Below are 14,352 nucleotides of genomic sequence, written 5' to 3'. Positions count from 1 at the left end.
TTATGTCTGTAGATTAATACTAACATTAGGCTCCTATTGTTGATAAACCTGTGAAGTCAGGCATAAAGATCCCTGCAGGCACTGAAGCTGAAGAGGTGTAGATAATTATTTTAAGTCTACTGGCTTAAATATTAATAAGCTATTGGGTTTCTTTTTTCATGCAAGTGCAAAGATATTCCCATTTCTGATAGAGAAGGAAAGGAAAGCTAAAAACAGAAGAGCAAATAAAGGACTGAAGGGTCCAAAGGAGTTTTGGCTTGCTAGATAGAATGTAGGCAGTCCAGGAGCTGCTCAGTGTGGTCCTGAAAAACATCCCACATCACTATGGCCAATGTGGCCTCATAGACACTGTTGGGCCTATCATCGCTGTCTGAGCAACAGAGGTGGAGACTCAGTAAATCAGGCAACAAACCCCCTCAAAACATAATCACACCATTTCTGCTCTGAATGGCTGAAAAAGAGCTGTGATGTTGACTTATGCTGTAATAAATACTGATCATTACCTGGACCAGGACAGAGCCCTGCACGTCCTCTGGTCCCTGGCGTCCAAGAAAGATTAAATCATGGCCATAGGAAGTGCGGGAAATTCTTCAGGCACCTGAAACATTGTAAAACATAAATATGATTTATTCATCACCACTAGACTAGAATCAGTTTTGATCTTACTGACCAAAAGATGTACAGTTGCTGGTCCTAAATCAGTATGTTCCATACTGCATAGATCCTGATCACTAGTACATGACACATAAATTCCATTACAAAACTAGAAATATCTCTTACTGGACAGACAATAGGGCTAGCCTCTGCTATAACTCTTAGCACCACCACCTCTTAGATTATGCCCACAATGTTGAAGTGCCTAATATGAGGGTGTAAAGAAACATTAGTGTCACTACACAATCCATTTTCATAAGGTAGAAAGGTAGAAAGGACTCTGAGCAACCAGCAGGTGGTCATGTAACTGCTGGAAAACAGTCCAGCAAGAAGGAGAGAAGAGCTTAAAATGCCATTATGAAATAATGAAACCCAGTTTGACTGCCTGGTCTCGGCTGACCAGCTTGGCAGATTGCTCCTCCAGTAAAAAGGGCTTTAATAGTTACAAGTGCCATATGTCTGTTAAAGCTAGTATTAAGTAGGAAGTGAAGATACACCACCACCTCTAGCCCTAATATAATACTGCATGTTTCACATAGGCATTAGCAGCAGTATAGGAGTGATCAAATAAAGTGTACTTCATTATAAAGAGAATGTTTCTGCCTTAAACGTTAGTATTAGAGATAGTAAATCAGTATCGGTGGATACTGGTATCGGGCCAATTTCTGCAGAAAATGTAGGATTTGATGAATTTGATGTAACCATGTAACATCTATCCTTAAAATAGCCCACAGGCGCATTGCATTGTTATATGTTATCTCAACTTTGCCCCATTCATCAAAGGTCAGGAGCCCCCACAGGACCACCACAGAGCAGGTATTATTTGAATGGATCATTTTCAGCACTGCTGACGTGGTGGTGTATTAGTGTGCATTGTGCTGATATGAGTGGATCAGGAAAGTGCGGAGAAAGAAGGAAAAAAAGAATCTGCTCATCATCCAAAACATACATGCTCATCAGTCAAGGAGGTTGTGCCATGTCTTGGGCCTGCATTGCTCCTTCTGGAACAGGCTGACTAATCCTTATTGATATAGAGTTAACTATTGATGATGGTAGTAGCAGAATGAATTCAGAAGAAACAGTCTGTCTGCTAATTTACAGTGAAATACATCTCTTATCAGGAGGAACTTCATTATAGAGCAAATCAATGACCCAAACACCCCAACACAACAAAAGACTTCAAATACATCTGTTCATACACTCACCAGCCACTTTATTAGGTACACCTTGCTAGTAAAAGGTTGCACCCCCTTTTGTCTTCAGAACTGCCTTAATTATTCGTGGCAGGCTTTCAACAAGGTGTTGGAAACATTCCTCAGAGGTTTTGGTTGGTTATTTGAGTTACTGTTGCCTTTCTATCATCTCGAACCAGTCTGCCCATTCTCCTCTGACCTCTCACATCAACAAGGCATTTTCATCCACACAACTGCCCTGGATACTTTCAACAACCACGCCACGTTCAAAGTCACTTAAATCACCTTTCTTCCCCATTCTGATGCTCGGTTTGCACTTCAGCAAGTTGTATTGACCACCTCTACATGCCTAAATGCATTGAGTTGCGGCCATGTGATTGGCTGATTAGCTATTTGTGTTAACAAGCAATGAACAGGTGTACCTAATAAAGTGGCCGGTGAATGTATATTTTTCCTCACCTAAAAATGGATACCCAGTTCTAAGTTGTTAAACACACCTACAGGTAAATATCAGGAAATAAAAGCTGAAATTCTGATCTGTCATCTCATTTTCATCTTTAGCACTCAAACCCACATGTATTCAGTGAATTGCAAAAACAAAAGACTTGGCCATGATGTTCCAGTATTTTTGAATGTGACTGTATCTTGTGGAGACTCTTCAGCCTGGCAAACATGAGTGAGTGAGCTGCAAGTGAGCCCATGTTAAAAACCCCACTGAATAAATCAGTGTTATAGAGATAGGTTACTTCCAAACAAACAGTACTGTTAAATTGTGAAAAATAAAATGTTTATTACCTTGGGGATTTTAGTGTATGGCTTTAATTTTTGCTAAATGAAGTTCATGCCTTTTCATACATTTTATGACCTGCGGAGAGCCTGCAGTGGAAAGGAGTCATGGTGAGAGATCACGTCATCTCACAGAGATATATACAGAGCCCTCTGGCCCTCATGCATTTCTCTCATGTGCATTAGGGTGACCGGCCTTGTGATCATGCAGAACAGTGCAGTGTATTTTAGGCCTCTAGTCACACTCTCACTCTTAGTCATTCATATTTTCCAGCCCTTGTTATTAACACTTCTTTTTCTTCTCAAATGCTTTTCCTTTTAAGGCATTTTGAGGATTAGATGGAAATTTGTTGATTCTGGGTCATATAACTCACTCCACACTGTGTCCTAAAATATCAAACACTGGAGAGAGAATTGAGAGGCTGTGTGCTGTGGCCAGCAAGAGGACCAGTGTGCTGTCCACGTGCAGGACAGAGAGCCCAGCAGGAGCTAGAGACGGTTCTGCTGTAAATGTGGGAGACAGGACAGCTCAGCATGTCTGTACCATCCCCTCTCCCCAGCCCATCTGTGAGCACCCTCACACATCTATGACGCCTCATACTGACTGATTCGGGATCAGCTCAGCCTCGTTATAAAGATCATGTTTCTCAGGAAGTGAAAATTACACACTGATCCTACATCAATTCTGCTACTTGGACAAGACTCATACCCTGATAGTCTCTGACTGCTTCACAGAGAATGTGTCTATGTTGGCTTTTATCTTTAATATATTATTGAATGTCATTACTCATTACTCACATGGAGAGGAGCTGATACAGGTCCAAGTTTCCTCTACAGCACATACAGCACATTCCAAATCAAACCAACAGGGAACTGAACTGAAATGAAGAAAGAGAGTTAAAAACAGTGAAGATAATGTCAAAAAAACGTTGAGACGCCCATCTGTCTCTTCTGTCACCTTTTGGGGGGTTAAAAAAAGAGACATGCTAAAGTTTTATTCAAGTTACTGAATTATTTATGTTTTAAGTTTTATAAGATCACTGTTTTGCATAACAGTGATGTTTGTGGGTGGCACGGTGGCGTGGTGGGTAGCGCTGTCGCCTCACAGCGAGGAGGGCCTGGGTTCGATTCCCCTGCCGGGTGACCGGGGGCCTCTCTGTGTGGAGTTTGCATGTTCTCCCCGTGTCTGTGTGGGTTTCCTCCAGGTTCTCCGGTTTCCTCCCACAGTCCAAAGACATGCAGTCAGGCCAATTGGATGTGCTAAATTGCCCCTAGGTGTGACTCTGTCTGTCTGCCCTGCGATGGACTGGCGACCTGTCCAGGGTGTTCCTGCTAGTTAGCAGCCTGTTGCTTTGACATAAAATGTACATTTATTTGAATTCAAATCAGTCTGTGTAGTTTTGTATAATCAAGACATTTTGACATATAAAATATAACCAATCAAATAGAATCTTGACGAGTAGCATCACTAGGGTCTTATAAGTTCCTGAGCAAAAAAAAAAATCCCCCCAGATAGATGGATTTTAGAATTATAACTAATGTACAGTTGTACGCAAAGGTTTGAACACCCCTGGCCACATTAAATGTTTTGTTGAATTTTTATGTGAAAATAATCCTATTATGCATCCTCTACAGAGAACAAACCAACATATTCCATTTTTCTCATTTTTTAGGGAACACTTTCTCATTTAACGTAGTCGGGAAAAACATAAAACATCAAACATGCTATAATTTTTTGCACAGGCCACATTTTATTTAATTAACACTAGTTTTTAATGTGTTAAATTCAGCAAATGAAGAGCAAATAAATTGATGCATTAAACATGCCTAAGTTTGTTCTCTGTACAACAAGAGTTATATTCCTTGATCTTAAGCTCAGAATCAAAAATAACATCGACCCTGAAAATATATGTATCATTACATCCCTACACTCAAAAAAAGATGGTTCTTCAATGGTTCTTTAGTAAAGACAATGTTTCGATATAGAACCATGAACACTCGAAGAACCATTCACATGCTTAAATGTTTCTTTGCATGGCGAAATGGTTCTACAGAGTGATGGAAAATGTGTTGTATGGTTCTAGATAGAACCTTTAACACTAAAAGGGTTCTGCTGTTGTTACAATGTCAAGCTTGAAAGAGTAGAAGAACCCTTTTTGGTGCTATGCAGAAGATATACAACACTCTGAGCATGCAAGCGATTGTGTGAGTGTTCATGGTTCTATATAGAGCCATTGTCTTTACTAAAGAACCCTTGCAGAAGCGTGGACAGAACGCAGTGCAGAACGAGCCAAAATGTATGGCTGTATATCATATGAACCACAAGGTGGCGCTCTACCACTTCAGCTCAGACTTTACAGTGTAGACAATCACTTCCACCAGTGCTGTGCAAATTCAGAGTAACCGAGACTCGCTCTTATTTCACATACTTAAGACAGATTACGTCATTTTCATCTTCAGTGCAAAGTCTAACCCGGTTTTGTTCACGATGCTTGCTCTGACTGGATTGTGCAAAATTATAATGCGTCGAAAACCACAAACGACACGTCCTACGTTAAAGAATATTGAGGTGCACTGGTCTGAAATACTGTCCAGCGTGATAGGATGAGGTTTGGGACGCAGCCTTAATCTTCCAGTCTTTTGTCCTTTTAGCCCTCAAGACGAATGAAATGGAAACGCAGCTATAAACAGTTGCACGTCGTGCAGTGAAGGGTCGTCAATCGTGCTCTCGGTTCTCCCGACCGTGAAAGCCACGTTCGTGCGGTCTTCCCCTCGTCGTGACGTCGTGTCGAGGCGCGCGCGCGCGCCGTTATAAAAGCGCGCTGCACGGCAGCAGGCAGCCAAGAGTTGCGCGCGCGAGACACTACTGAGGAGCCATGGAAACCACGAGGAGCGTCTCGCGCCAGCCGGCGACCAGCAATGATAGCACGAGCGAGCAAAGCAGAGCGAGCGAGCCCCGTCGCAAGAAAGAGGAGCCGAGCCCGAACCGCACAGAGCCGTCCAGAATCATCACAGACCCGGCCACGGGGAAGTGCTACTGCCGCGGGAAGGTCCTGGGAAAGGTGCGGGTGTGTGTGTGTGTGTGTGTGTGTGTGTGTGTGTGTGTGTGTGTGTGTCGGTATTTATGGATCTTGTTGTGAACCAAAGAAAAGTTATGCAGGTCTGAGCGCCTCAAAAGTCCAACAGGCTGTGAAGCTACATGTGAGTCGTTTTAGAGAAGGGGCTTTGTGCTCGCTGCTTGAATGTAGCAGCTTCCCGTTAGAGCTGGGCGATCTGGGAAATGCGATACCGCGATAACCGGTCAGGAAGTTTTTTACGATACACGGTTACATGCGTTACGATATTTACCTTTTTCCTAACCTTTGATAAGGTAGAACAGACAAAGCAATGCCACATTTTAAATATAGCGCTTAAAGATACATATGAATCAAATTACTGTTCAACACTGCACACACACTGCTGCACTAAATCCAGTTAAACATGACTATGCACTCTTTAAGCTGGAAAGTGATTACGTATTGATGATATCCAGAATATGCATAGAAAAGCATTTTATGACGTGATGTAATTTTTCTTGATAGAAAAATTTTGTAACCACAGAAACGGTGAACAACAGAAACCACTTCGGGAGACAGAACACGTTCGTGATCAACGTTGCTGTAAAATGAGCTCAGAATTTAGCCTCTTTCGATACGAAGCTAGAACACCTGTTAGTGCCTGAATGTGAAGGAATTTGGAGTTTGGTCTACGTTGGGTTTTGTTTTTAAGCTTGATTTAACCCATTCATGTCCGTTGCCCATTGTGCTGAGCTCTGTGCTCACCTGAGCTGAAATCTTGAAATGTTTCAAATCAAGTATACATATGATTTGTTACGTATAAACATAAACTGTTCTGGTCATGTGTGGCTACTGACTTTTCAACAAAACAGCAGAACATCAAAAAAAGTATGCAAAGGGCATTAAAAATCTAAAAAATACTGTACGATGCACATCCAAGTCTAACTGTACAAAAGTTTTGTGGCCTTTTTACTTATCATGACATTTAGTTGCTGGACATGAATGGGTTCATTTTAAAAAGTAACCCAATAAATGTCAGTTCTGTTATATGTCTGGTGTGTTACATCTTGTAACGTGTTGTTATGGAGAAGATGCTGCCAATACTCAGCCCTGGTGCTAATCTGTGGTTGTTCTGTGCCACAGGGAGGCTTCGCCAAGTGCTACGAGCTGACTGATTTGTCTGCGGGGAAAGTTTTTGCTGCCAAAATAATCCCTCACACGCGTGTGGCCAAACCTCATCAGCGTGAGAAGGTGAGAGGAGAGCTGAGGTATCTCATTCTCTGTCAGTCCACGCTGCTTTTACCTTTCTCTGACATCACATACCTTTCTGTCTTTACAGATAAACAGAGAGATTGAGCTGCACCGAGGATTGAGTCACAAACACATAGTTCACTTTTACCATCATTTCGAGGACAAGGACAACATATACATCCTCCTGGAATACTGCAGCAGAAGAGTGAGTCATAGCCTTCAATAGCTGTTCTTAAGATTTCACTCTACTTCCTGTCTCTTGTCTTAAAGAGGAGTGGCTGTGGGAAAATAGCAGGGCAAGTCAGCCTTTGATTGGGTGAAGTGTTTGTGAGGGAACAAGGGGAGATTTTTTCCTGAGGGAATGGCGAATGTGTTGGTTTAATGCGTCCTCCTGTCAATGCTTTCTTTGTGCAGTCTTTGGCCCACATCCTGAAGGCACGTAAAGTGCTAACAGAGCCTGAGGTGAGGTATTACCTCAAGCAGACAGTGTCCGCTCTTAAATATCTCCATGATCAAGAGATCCTGCATCGAGACCTTAAGCTAGGTACACAGCACAACCTCTGAACCACCCACATTTCAAGATTTATAGCTACATTACTGCTCATTTAGTGGTATAGAAGCCATTGTAAACTCAGTGGTGTGTGTTTCTTCATTATTTACTCTTCAGGGAACCTGTTTGTGAGTGACTCAATGGAGCTGAAGGTTGGCGATTTCGGGCTGGCTGCCAAATTGGAGCCAGTCAGCAACAGACGCAAGACAATCTGCGGGACGCCAAATTACCTTTCTCCAGAGGTGCTCAATAAACAGGGTCACGGCTGGGAGTCAGACGTCTGGGCTCTGGGCTGTGTCATGTAAGTCCCGCAGAGTTCTACCACCTTGGCGTTGCTAGTACTAACTTCCTAAAGAACCTTGAGAGAGGTTTATGAGCCACAGTTTCTGTCGTGGGGACAAGGAATCCAGTTGTTTACCTAATGTGTTTCTACACCACCTCTATTCTGCAGGTACACTATGCTCCTGGGCAAGCCACCATTCGAGACCACTAACCTTAAGGAGACGTATCGATGCATCAGAGAGGCCCGCTATTCTTTGCCTTCCACCCTATCACTACCCGCCAGGCAACTCATTGCCAGCATGCTGTCCCGGAACCCAGCGGATCGCCCCCGACTGGATGAAATCATACGACATGAATTTCTCACACAGGTCAGTTTATTGTGTCACTTAAAAAAGCACTTAATTTTTCATACTTGATTCAAATGAGTACCTCATGATACATGAACTCAAAACAGAAAGAGAAAATTATGTTAATGTAAATTATGTTATTCCTATGGAAATAATGTACACATCATTGAATTATGTAAAGTTGGTGCATTGTTTTCTCAGTGTGGCTGAGGGGTTCACTACCAACACATGAATGTGTGATTTCTCTCCCGTAGGGCTTCATGCCAGAGACCCTCCCTGCCAGCTGCTGTCTCTCTGCTCCTGACTTCCACATCTCCAGCCCTGCCAAGAGCTTTTTCAGGAAGGCTGCAGCTGCCCTCTTCGGTGGGAAAAGAGACAAAGCCAAGTATTATGAAAATATCAGTAAGTACACATGATTGATTCCCTGATTATTCTAATAAAAGGTTATTAATTAAGAGATTTAAGGTAAAAAGTAATTAATAAGTAAAAATGAAATCACTTAAGGCTAATTTTTAATTCATTAACTATACATGATCGTAACTACTATAAATTATGCTGTGACTACTATGTAATTAATTTGTAGTTAAATAGGTCTAAGAATGATGAACTGAATTGATTTAAAATTGTCTCTTTTTGTCTCTAATAGACAGGATAGCAAAAGAAGAAGATGACATCTATAAACTTCGCCATGAGCTCAAAATGACATCAATTAACCAGCCGCCTGCTACACCATCACTGGAGGTGAGCCAAGGTCTCTCATTGGCTGGCTGAAATAGAGTGTTGATGAGAAAAGAGAAAATGTGCCTGAGAGTGACGTACAGTTCTCACATCGCCCGCTCTCTCTTCCTGTGCCTTTTTAGGAAAGAGGGACTCCGTCACAGCCGGTTGGAAAGCCCGTTTCCCAGGCAACCGACGGGCGGCCTCAAGCACGAGACACTATCCGCATGATCGTCAGAGGCAGCCTGGGAAGCTGCAGCAGCAGCAGTGAATGTGAGTGTGTGTGTGTGTACATATGTGTGTGTCTGTCATCAGTCAGTCGATGTAATTTTCTTGTCTCGTAACAGTTCATTAGCGGCGCTGAGTGTGTTCCTAATGTGTTGCTGGTCGGTTTGTAGGTCTGGAGGACAGCACTACAGGCTCTGTGGCAGAAGCCGTTGCTAGTGTTCTACGAGGCTGCCTGGAACACATGCCAATAGGTAACCTATGAGATTACCTCTCTGAAATACACAGTATGCTGAAAATTCATTCATATTGGAACGTAATTGTAATCCCTATTTAATTAAACCCAGTGACCTGCTTTGTTCCCACAGCTGACAAGCTCCCCAAGGCTAGCGGATGCAGCAGCCTTCAGTGGGTGACTAAGTGGGTGGACTATTCCAACAAATACGGCTTTGGCTATCAGTTGTCTGACAACACTGTGGGCGTCCTCTTCAACAGCGGAACACACATGAGTCTCCTAGCTGATAAGACGTAGGTGCTAGGACTTGTTCAGTCACCAGTCCAAATCAATTGATGTAATAAGCACTGTTGTCAAGTGCTCACTCTTGTCTGTGATTACTGTCCAAACATGTGATGATTACACAACACATTTTGCATATTTTTGACACACGATTGTCAGTTCCTGTTGGCTAAATATACTGGAATTATAAATGTCTTGATGTAGTAGCTCTTCTACAAATACACTTTTATCCTTTCACCTCACTTTTTATCTTTTCACATTTAAAAAATTTCAGTGTGGTTTTGAACATATAAGGCATTAATGAAAAATGCCTAACATTTACAAGTGCAAAAAACTATAATGTAGTATATTAAAACACACATAAATATATGTCATGGCTTTTCTTTGAAAGAGAAGAGGTGTTTGTATAGATTTGTATGGAAAAATAATGTGCTCTTTCTTGTTTCCTGTCTTTCTCAGGACTGTATTGCAGCATGCTGAAATGGGCCAGTGTGCTGTGATGTACACAACGGATGTGCCTGAGAACTGCGTGGGCCAGGTCACTATTCTCAAGTACTTCGCTCACTATATGGAAGAAAACCTGATGGATGTGAGTGAACTCTACCTACACCTTCAATATACAAAATTGACTTAGATAGATAGAACAGGTTTAGGCCACTGGGTCTTCCACATAAAATTTGCTTTATTTGGGGACCTTGAAATCACCGACCTGACATTGAAGCTTAACAATGTTTTAGCGCAAGGCTTCAAAGCATGCAATGTCAAAAGTCTAGATGGACTTTATTATTGCTCTGTAATGTTTTGCGTATTTTATGAATGCTTTTCCTACTCATATCCTGTTAATCTCCGTTCATTGTGCTGTAATATTTAAAACACTGTATCATAAGCTTCGGGCTGCATTTCTAGTTTAGTTGTGCCCAAGCTTGTAAGTTTTTAGTGAACTCCAGTTGAAGCATATCATTTAAGGGGCTTATGGCTGAATATTAGCAACATGTCACTATTCTTATTTCAATGTGCTTATGTTCATTTTTCTTCATTTTTGTCTAGGGAGGTGACATGGTAATTGACACAGAGGCTAACAAGCCCAGTATCTATCTGCTGCAGTGGCTGAAGTCTGACCGGGCACTGATGATGCTCTTCAGCGATGGCACTTTCCAGGTAAACAAACAGCCTTAGGCAATAAGAGCATTCTTTATTGTAGACACAGGAGGAAACTATTCCTTCAGGACATAGTATCTCATGATTGCAAATTCGTAGGAATCAGTCCAGAATCATTTATCTGAAATCCTGTGAAATCAACCTTATGCTTAGAAATTAATATTATGCTTATAACAAGCCATTTAGATTATTTGAGATCAGGTTGGCCTATTAGTTACTCTCCAGTAAATGTTCGCTTTGTCTATATACAAGCCAGCTTCTTATAAAACATACTCTACAAATGTGAAATGAAGTCAGAGTAAAACTTCAACCTACAGCCTTGAATTGCGTATTGTCCCTGTAGGGCCTTGAGTAGCTGTTCCAGCTTGTTTATTTTTGGTTTAAAAAAAGCCTACACTCACACAGTGACATAGGTGACTCAGCCCTGGAGTTACAATACCCCACATCCTGTTTCACTTCCAATAAAATAAACCTCTCTCTCTCACTCTCTCTCTAAACAGGTAAATTTCTACCATGACCACACCAAACTCATCCTGTGCACGCAGCAGGACGACTACCTGTTGACATACATCAACGAAGACAGAGTGTCGGCCACCTTCAAACTGAGCACGCTCCTGAGTGCTGGATGCAATGCGGAGCTGCGCAGCCGCTTGGAGTACTCCCTCAACATGCTCCAGCAGAGATGCAACCGAGAATCATAAGACAGCATGACTGTGGAGTGTACATACCATCTGTGTGCATGTGTGTGCGTGCAGACAATGCAAAAACCTATAAACATTCCCTGAAGCACAGAAGCAGACTGTTAACTGATGGACCTACTTGAAGAGTTAAGAGAAGAGCGAGAGAGTTGAAGTGCATGAAAGTGGACATTGTGAGCAGCTGGAAACTGCAGGGTGAAAGGAGGGCAGGGTTATGAAGAAGTGAAAGGATGATGTAGCATTATGTTTATGAAAGGACGTGAGGAAACAGAGACTGGGCTGGAACCAGAGGTTACAGAGAGATAACTGAGAAAGTCAAAGAGAGCAGAACTGGACTTAAAGCAAAAAAAATGTGTGTGTGTGAGAGAATTTTTTGTTCCTGAAAGTCTTCATTCCTTAGACACTAGATATATTTATTATGTAAATATATCTTTATTTATTTATTTAAATAATAAAAAAATCTAAACAATTTCTGTGGTTTTCATTTATTTTGTGAACTTCAAAAGCATGACCAGAAATGACGGATCTAGGGCCTGATTGAGATATAAAGCAATAGGTATAAATTTAATTAAATATACTTTTACATGTAATTTCTTACATGCAGGTGTCTGCTTATCTCTTAAGGCCTTCTAAGCAGTGCCTGGTACAGACACCTCTTGCCTAGAAGCATTAGGGCCTAAGTTTCCTACATAAGGCTGCCTGGGCCTTAGTTACAATGACTCTGTACTCTAGTTTAATAGTTTCTAAATTAATAATTGCTGCAAACCTTTTATTAATGATAACGCAAAGATATATTTTATCAACAATTCCCTACAACACCTCCAAAGTTCATTCCTTGAAGTTGGTTGCATTTTCTGTTTTTCACGATCCATGTAATCCAAACAAATTAAGGCCTGGACTCGGGTGGCTGGTTCATTGTTCTGAGAACACCAGCAGTAGGGCCTACATATTGATCTGCTCAGCAGTGTGCCTGGGCTTTTTATCTTGCTGTAGAATGGATTTCTTCATAATCAAATGTTTTACAGAGATAATATTGCATGATGTATTAAAATGTGTTTATACCTAACAGTATTCATGAACTTGCACAGATCCACCATAGTGTTTGACTAATTGTTGAAGACTTGGTTAAAAGAGTCTTTTATTGCTTTAACGGCATAAATTCTGCCTTCTGTTGCATCTTTACTTTAATACAAACATCTTAACTTTAGACTTATCATTCCATAAAACCTTATTCCTCACCTCAGATGTCCATTTTTTATCCATGTTTTTATCCATTTTTGTCCATGTTCTAGTGCATTTTAATGACAACAAAGTATGTTAAAGGCAAAAAAAGTGAAAGAGGTCAAGGATGTTGGGGGGACTCTGGAGCAGTAGAAAGGTATTCTCTGGAGTGTTGAATCAGACTTTACTATAAGGAGGAGGTATATGGTGGAGGGGGTATAATGGTCATACGAAGATATTTTAGACAATTATATGCCTCCAACTTTGTGGCAACAATTTGAGGAAGACCCTTCCCTGTTCCAGCATGGCTGTATCCCTGAGCACAAACTAAAGTCCATAAAGACATGGTTTGACAAGTTTGGTGTGGAGGAACTCCAGTGGTCTGCACAGAGCCCAGATCTACATCCCACTGTACAGCTTAGGAATGACCTGGAACATCAATTGCAAATCGTTCTCGTCCAACATCAGTTCCTGACCTCACAAATGCTCTTTTGAGTGAATAGGCACAAATTTCCAAAGACACACTCCAAAATCTTGTGGAAAGCCCCGAAGAGTTGAAGCTGTTATAGTCACAAAGGTGTGTGGCAACTCCATATTAATCCCCATGGTTTTGGAATGGAATGTCCTACAAGCTCATATGAGTGTGATGTATAGGTGTCCACATAGTTTTAGTTATATATGTATAGATTTTTTCCAGTAACACTTCAGGATCATTGGAAAGGCAGGAGCGCAAACCCCAGACCCCTTGACAAAGGTATTTTATAACAATACATTACACTATTCTATCAGTGTTTACAAGGAGGAAAGTGAGTAAGAGCTCCACCTAATTTCACACTGCTGCTTGGAGAAAAACCTAGTCACTTTCCCACAGCCTTGAGATCAGTCCTTTAATACCCCTAAGCAAACTCTCAGACACACTTAAGATATATCAGTTCCTAACAACCTCCGAATCAATCACTATTGCCACAGAAAACTACAAAATTGTTTACTTTTAGTGTATATTAATGTAACAATGTAACAATGTAACATTAATGTAACATTTTGTTGTCATTTTGGGGCATTGGTCCATTCATGAAATGTTCACACAATGAAAAAATTACTGGGATTTTCAAATGAGGTAAACAAATTGAAAAAAGCATAAAAATGAGTTAGGAGGATTTGAGGATTGACAGTGAGTGATACTATTTTTTGGTGTGTAAATTGTCTTGTATTTTTTAGTTTATTTTAATTGCTTCCGGTTTATAACACCAAGACTTAGGGAGTACAGTTGAAAAGTTTTCACCAGTGCATTTATTTTTGGGTTAATTAAAGGGATTTTTATCTCTAAACAAAATATATAAGTTTAAGTATATTGAATATATACTTAAGTATATACATTATATATATATATATATATATATATATATATATATATATATATAAGTATATAATATACAAAGCATACAAATATATATAAGTATTACATTAAGTTTAACAGGTTCGCCCGAAGACTGCTGGGATGGGCTCCAGCGTCCCCCCACGACCCTGACGGAGAAGTGGCTTAGAAAATGGATGGATGGATGGATGGATGGATAATAATAATAATAATAATTCACCTCAGCTTGTTTATATGATCAGTGGATCAATTTTCATGGTGGACAAAGTCGATTGTAGGTCCAGTGATGTGGCCTGCCCCTATTTGACCAATGTCCAACATG

At 41.0% G+C, this 14,352-nt stretch overlaps 1 protein-coding gene across 1 annotated transcript; it reads left to right on the top strand.

Moving 5' to 3' along the window:
- The first annotated feature begins 5,463 nt into the window (after positions 1-5,463).
- On the top strand, positions 5,464-11,764 carry plk2b (polo-like kinase 2b (Drosophila)). Its single transcript, XM_017723387.2, has 14 exons — positions 5,464-5,695; positions 6,833-6,940; positions 7,029-7,145; positions 7,355-7,484; positions 7,608-7,791; positions 7,942-8,140; positions 8,374-8,521; positions 8,766-8,860; positions 8,980-9,109; positions 9,235-9,315; positions 9,430-9,589; positions 10,038-10,167; positions 10,626-10,736; positions 11,237-11,764. Exons 1-14 carry the CDS (start codon positions 5,510-5,512, stop codon positions 11,435-11,437), a joined length of 1,980 nt encoding a protein of 659 aa, XP_017578876.1. The 5' UTR covers positions 5,464-5,509; the 3' UTR covers positions 11,438-11,764.
- Positions 11,765-14,352: the final 2,588 nt, after the last annotated feature.

This window comes from Pygocentrus nattereri, chromosome 28, assembly GCF_015220715.1.
Source record: "Pygocentrus nattereri isolate fPygNat1 chromosome 28, fPygNat1.pri, whole genome shotgun sequence".
Taxonomy (NCBI): domain Eukaryota; kingdom Metazoa; phylum Chordata; class Actinopteri; order Characiformes; family Serrasalmidae; genus Pygocentrus; species Pygocentrus nattereri.
The sequence above is the reverse complement of the archived record's forward strand: the minus strand, read 5'-3'. Positions and strand labels throughout refer to the sequence as shown.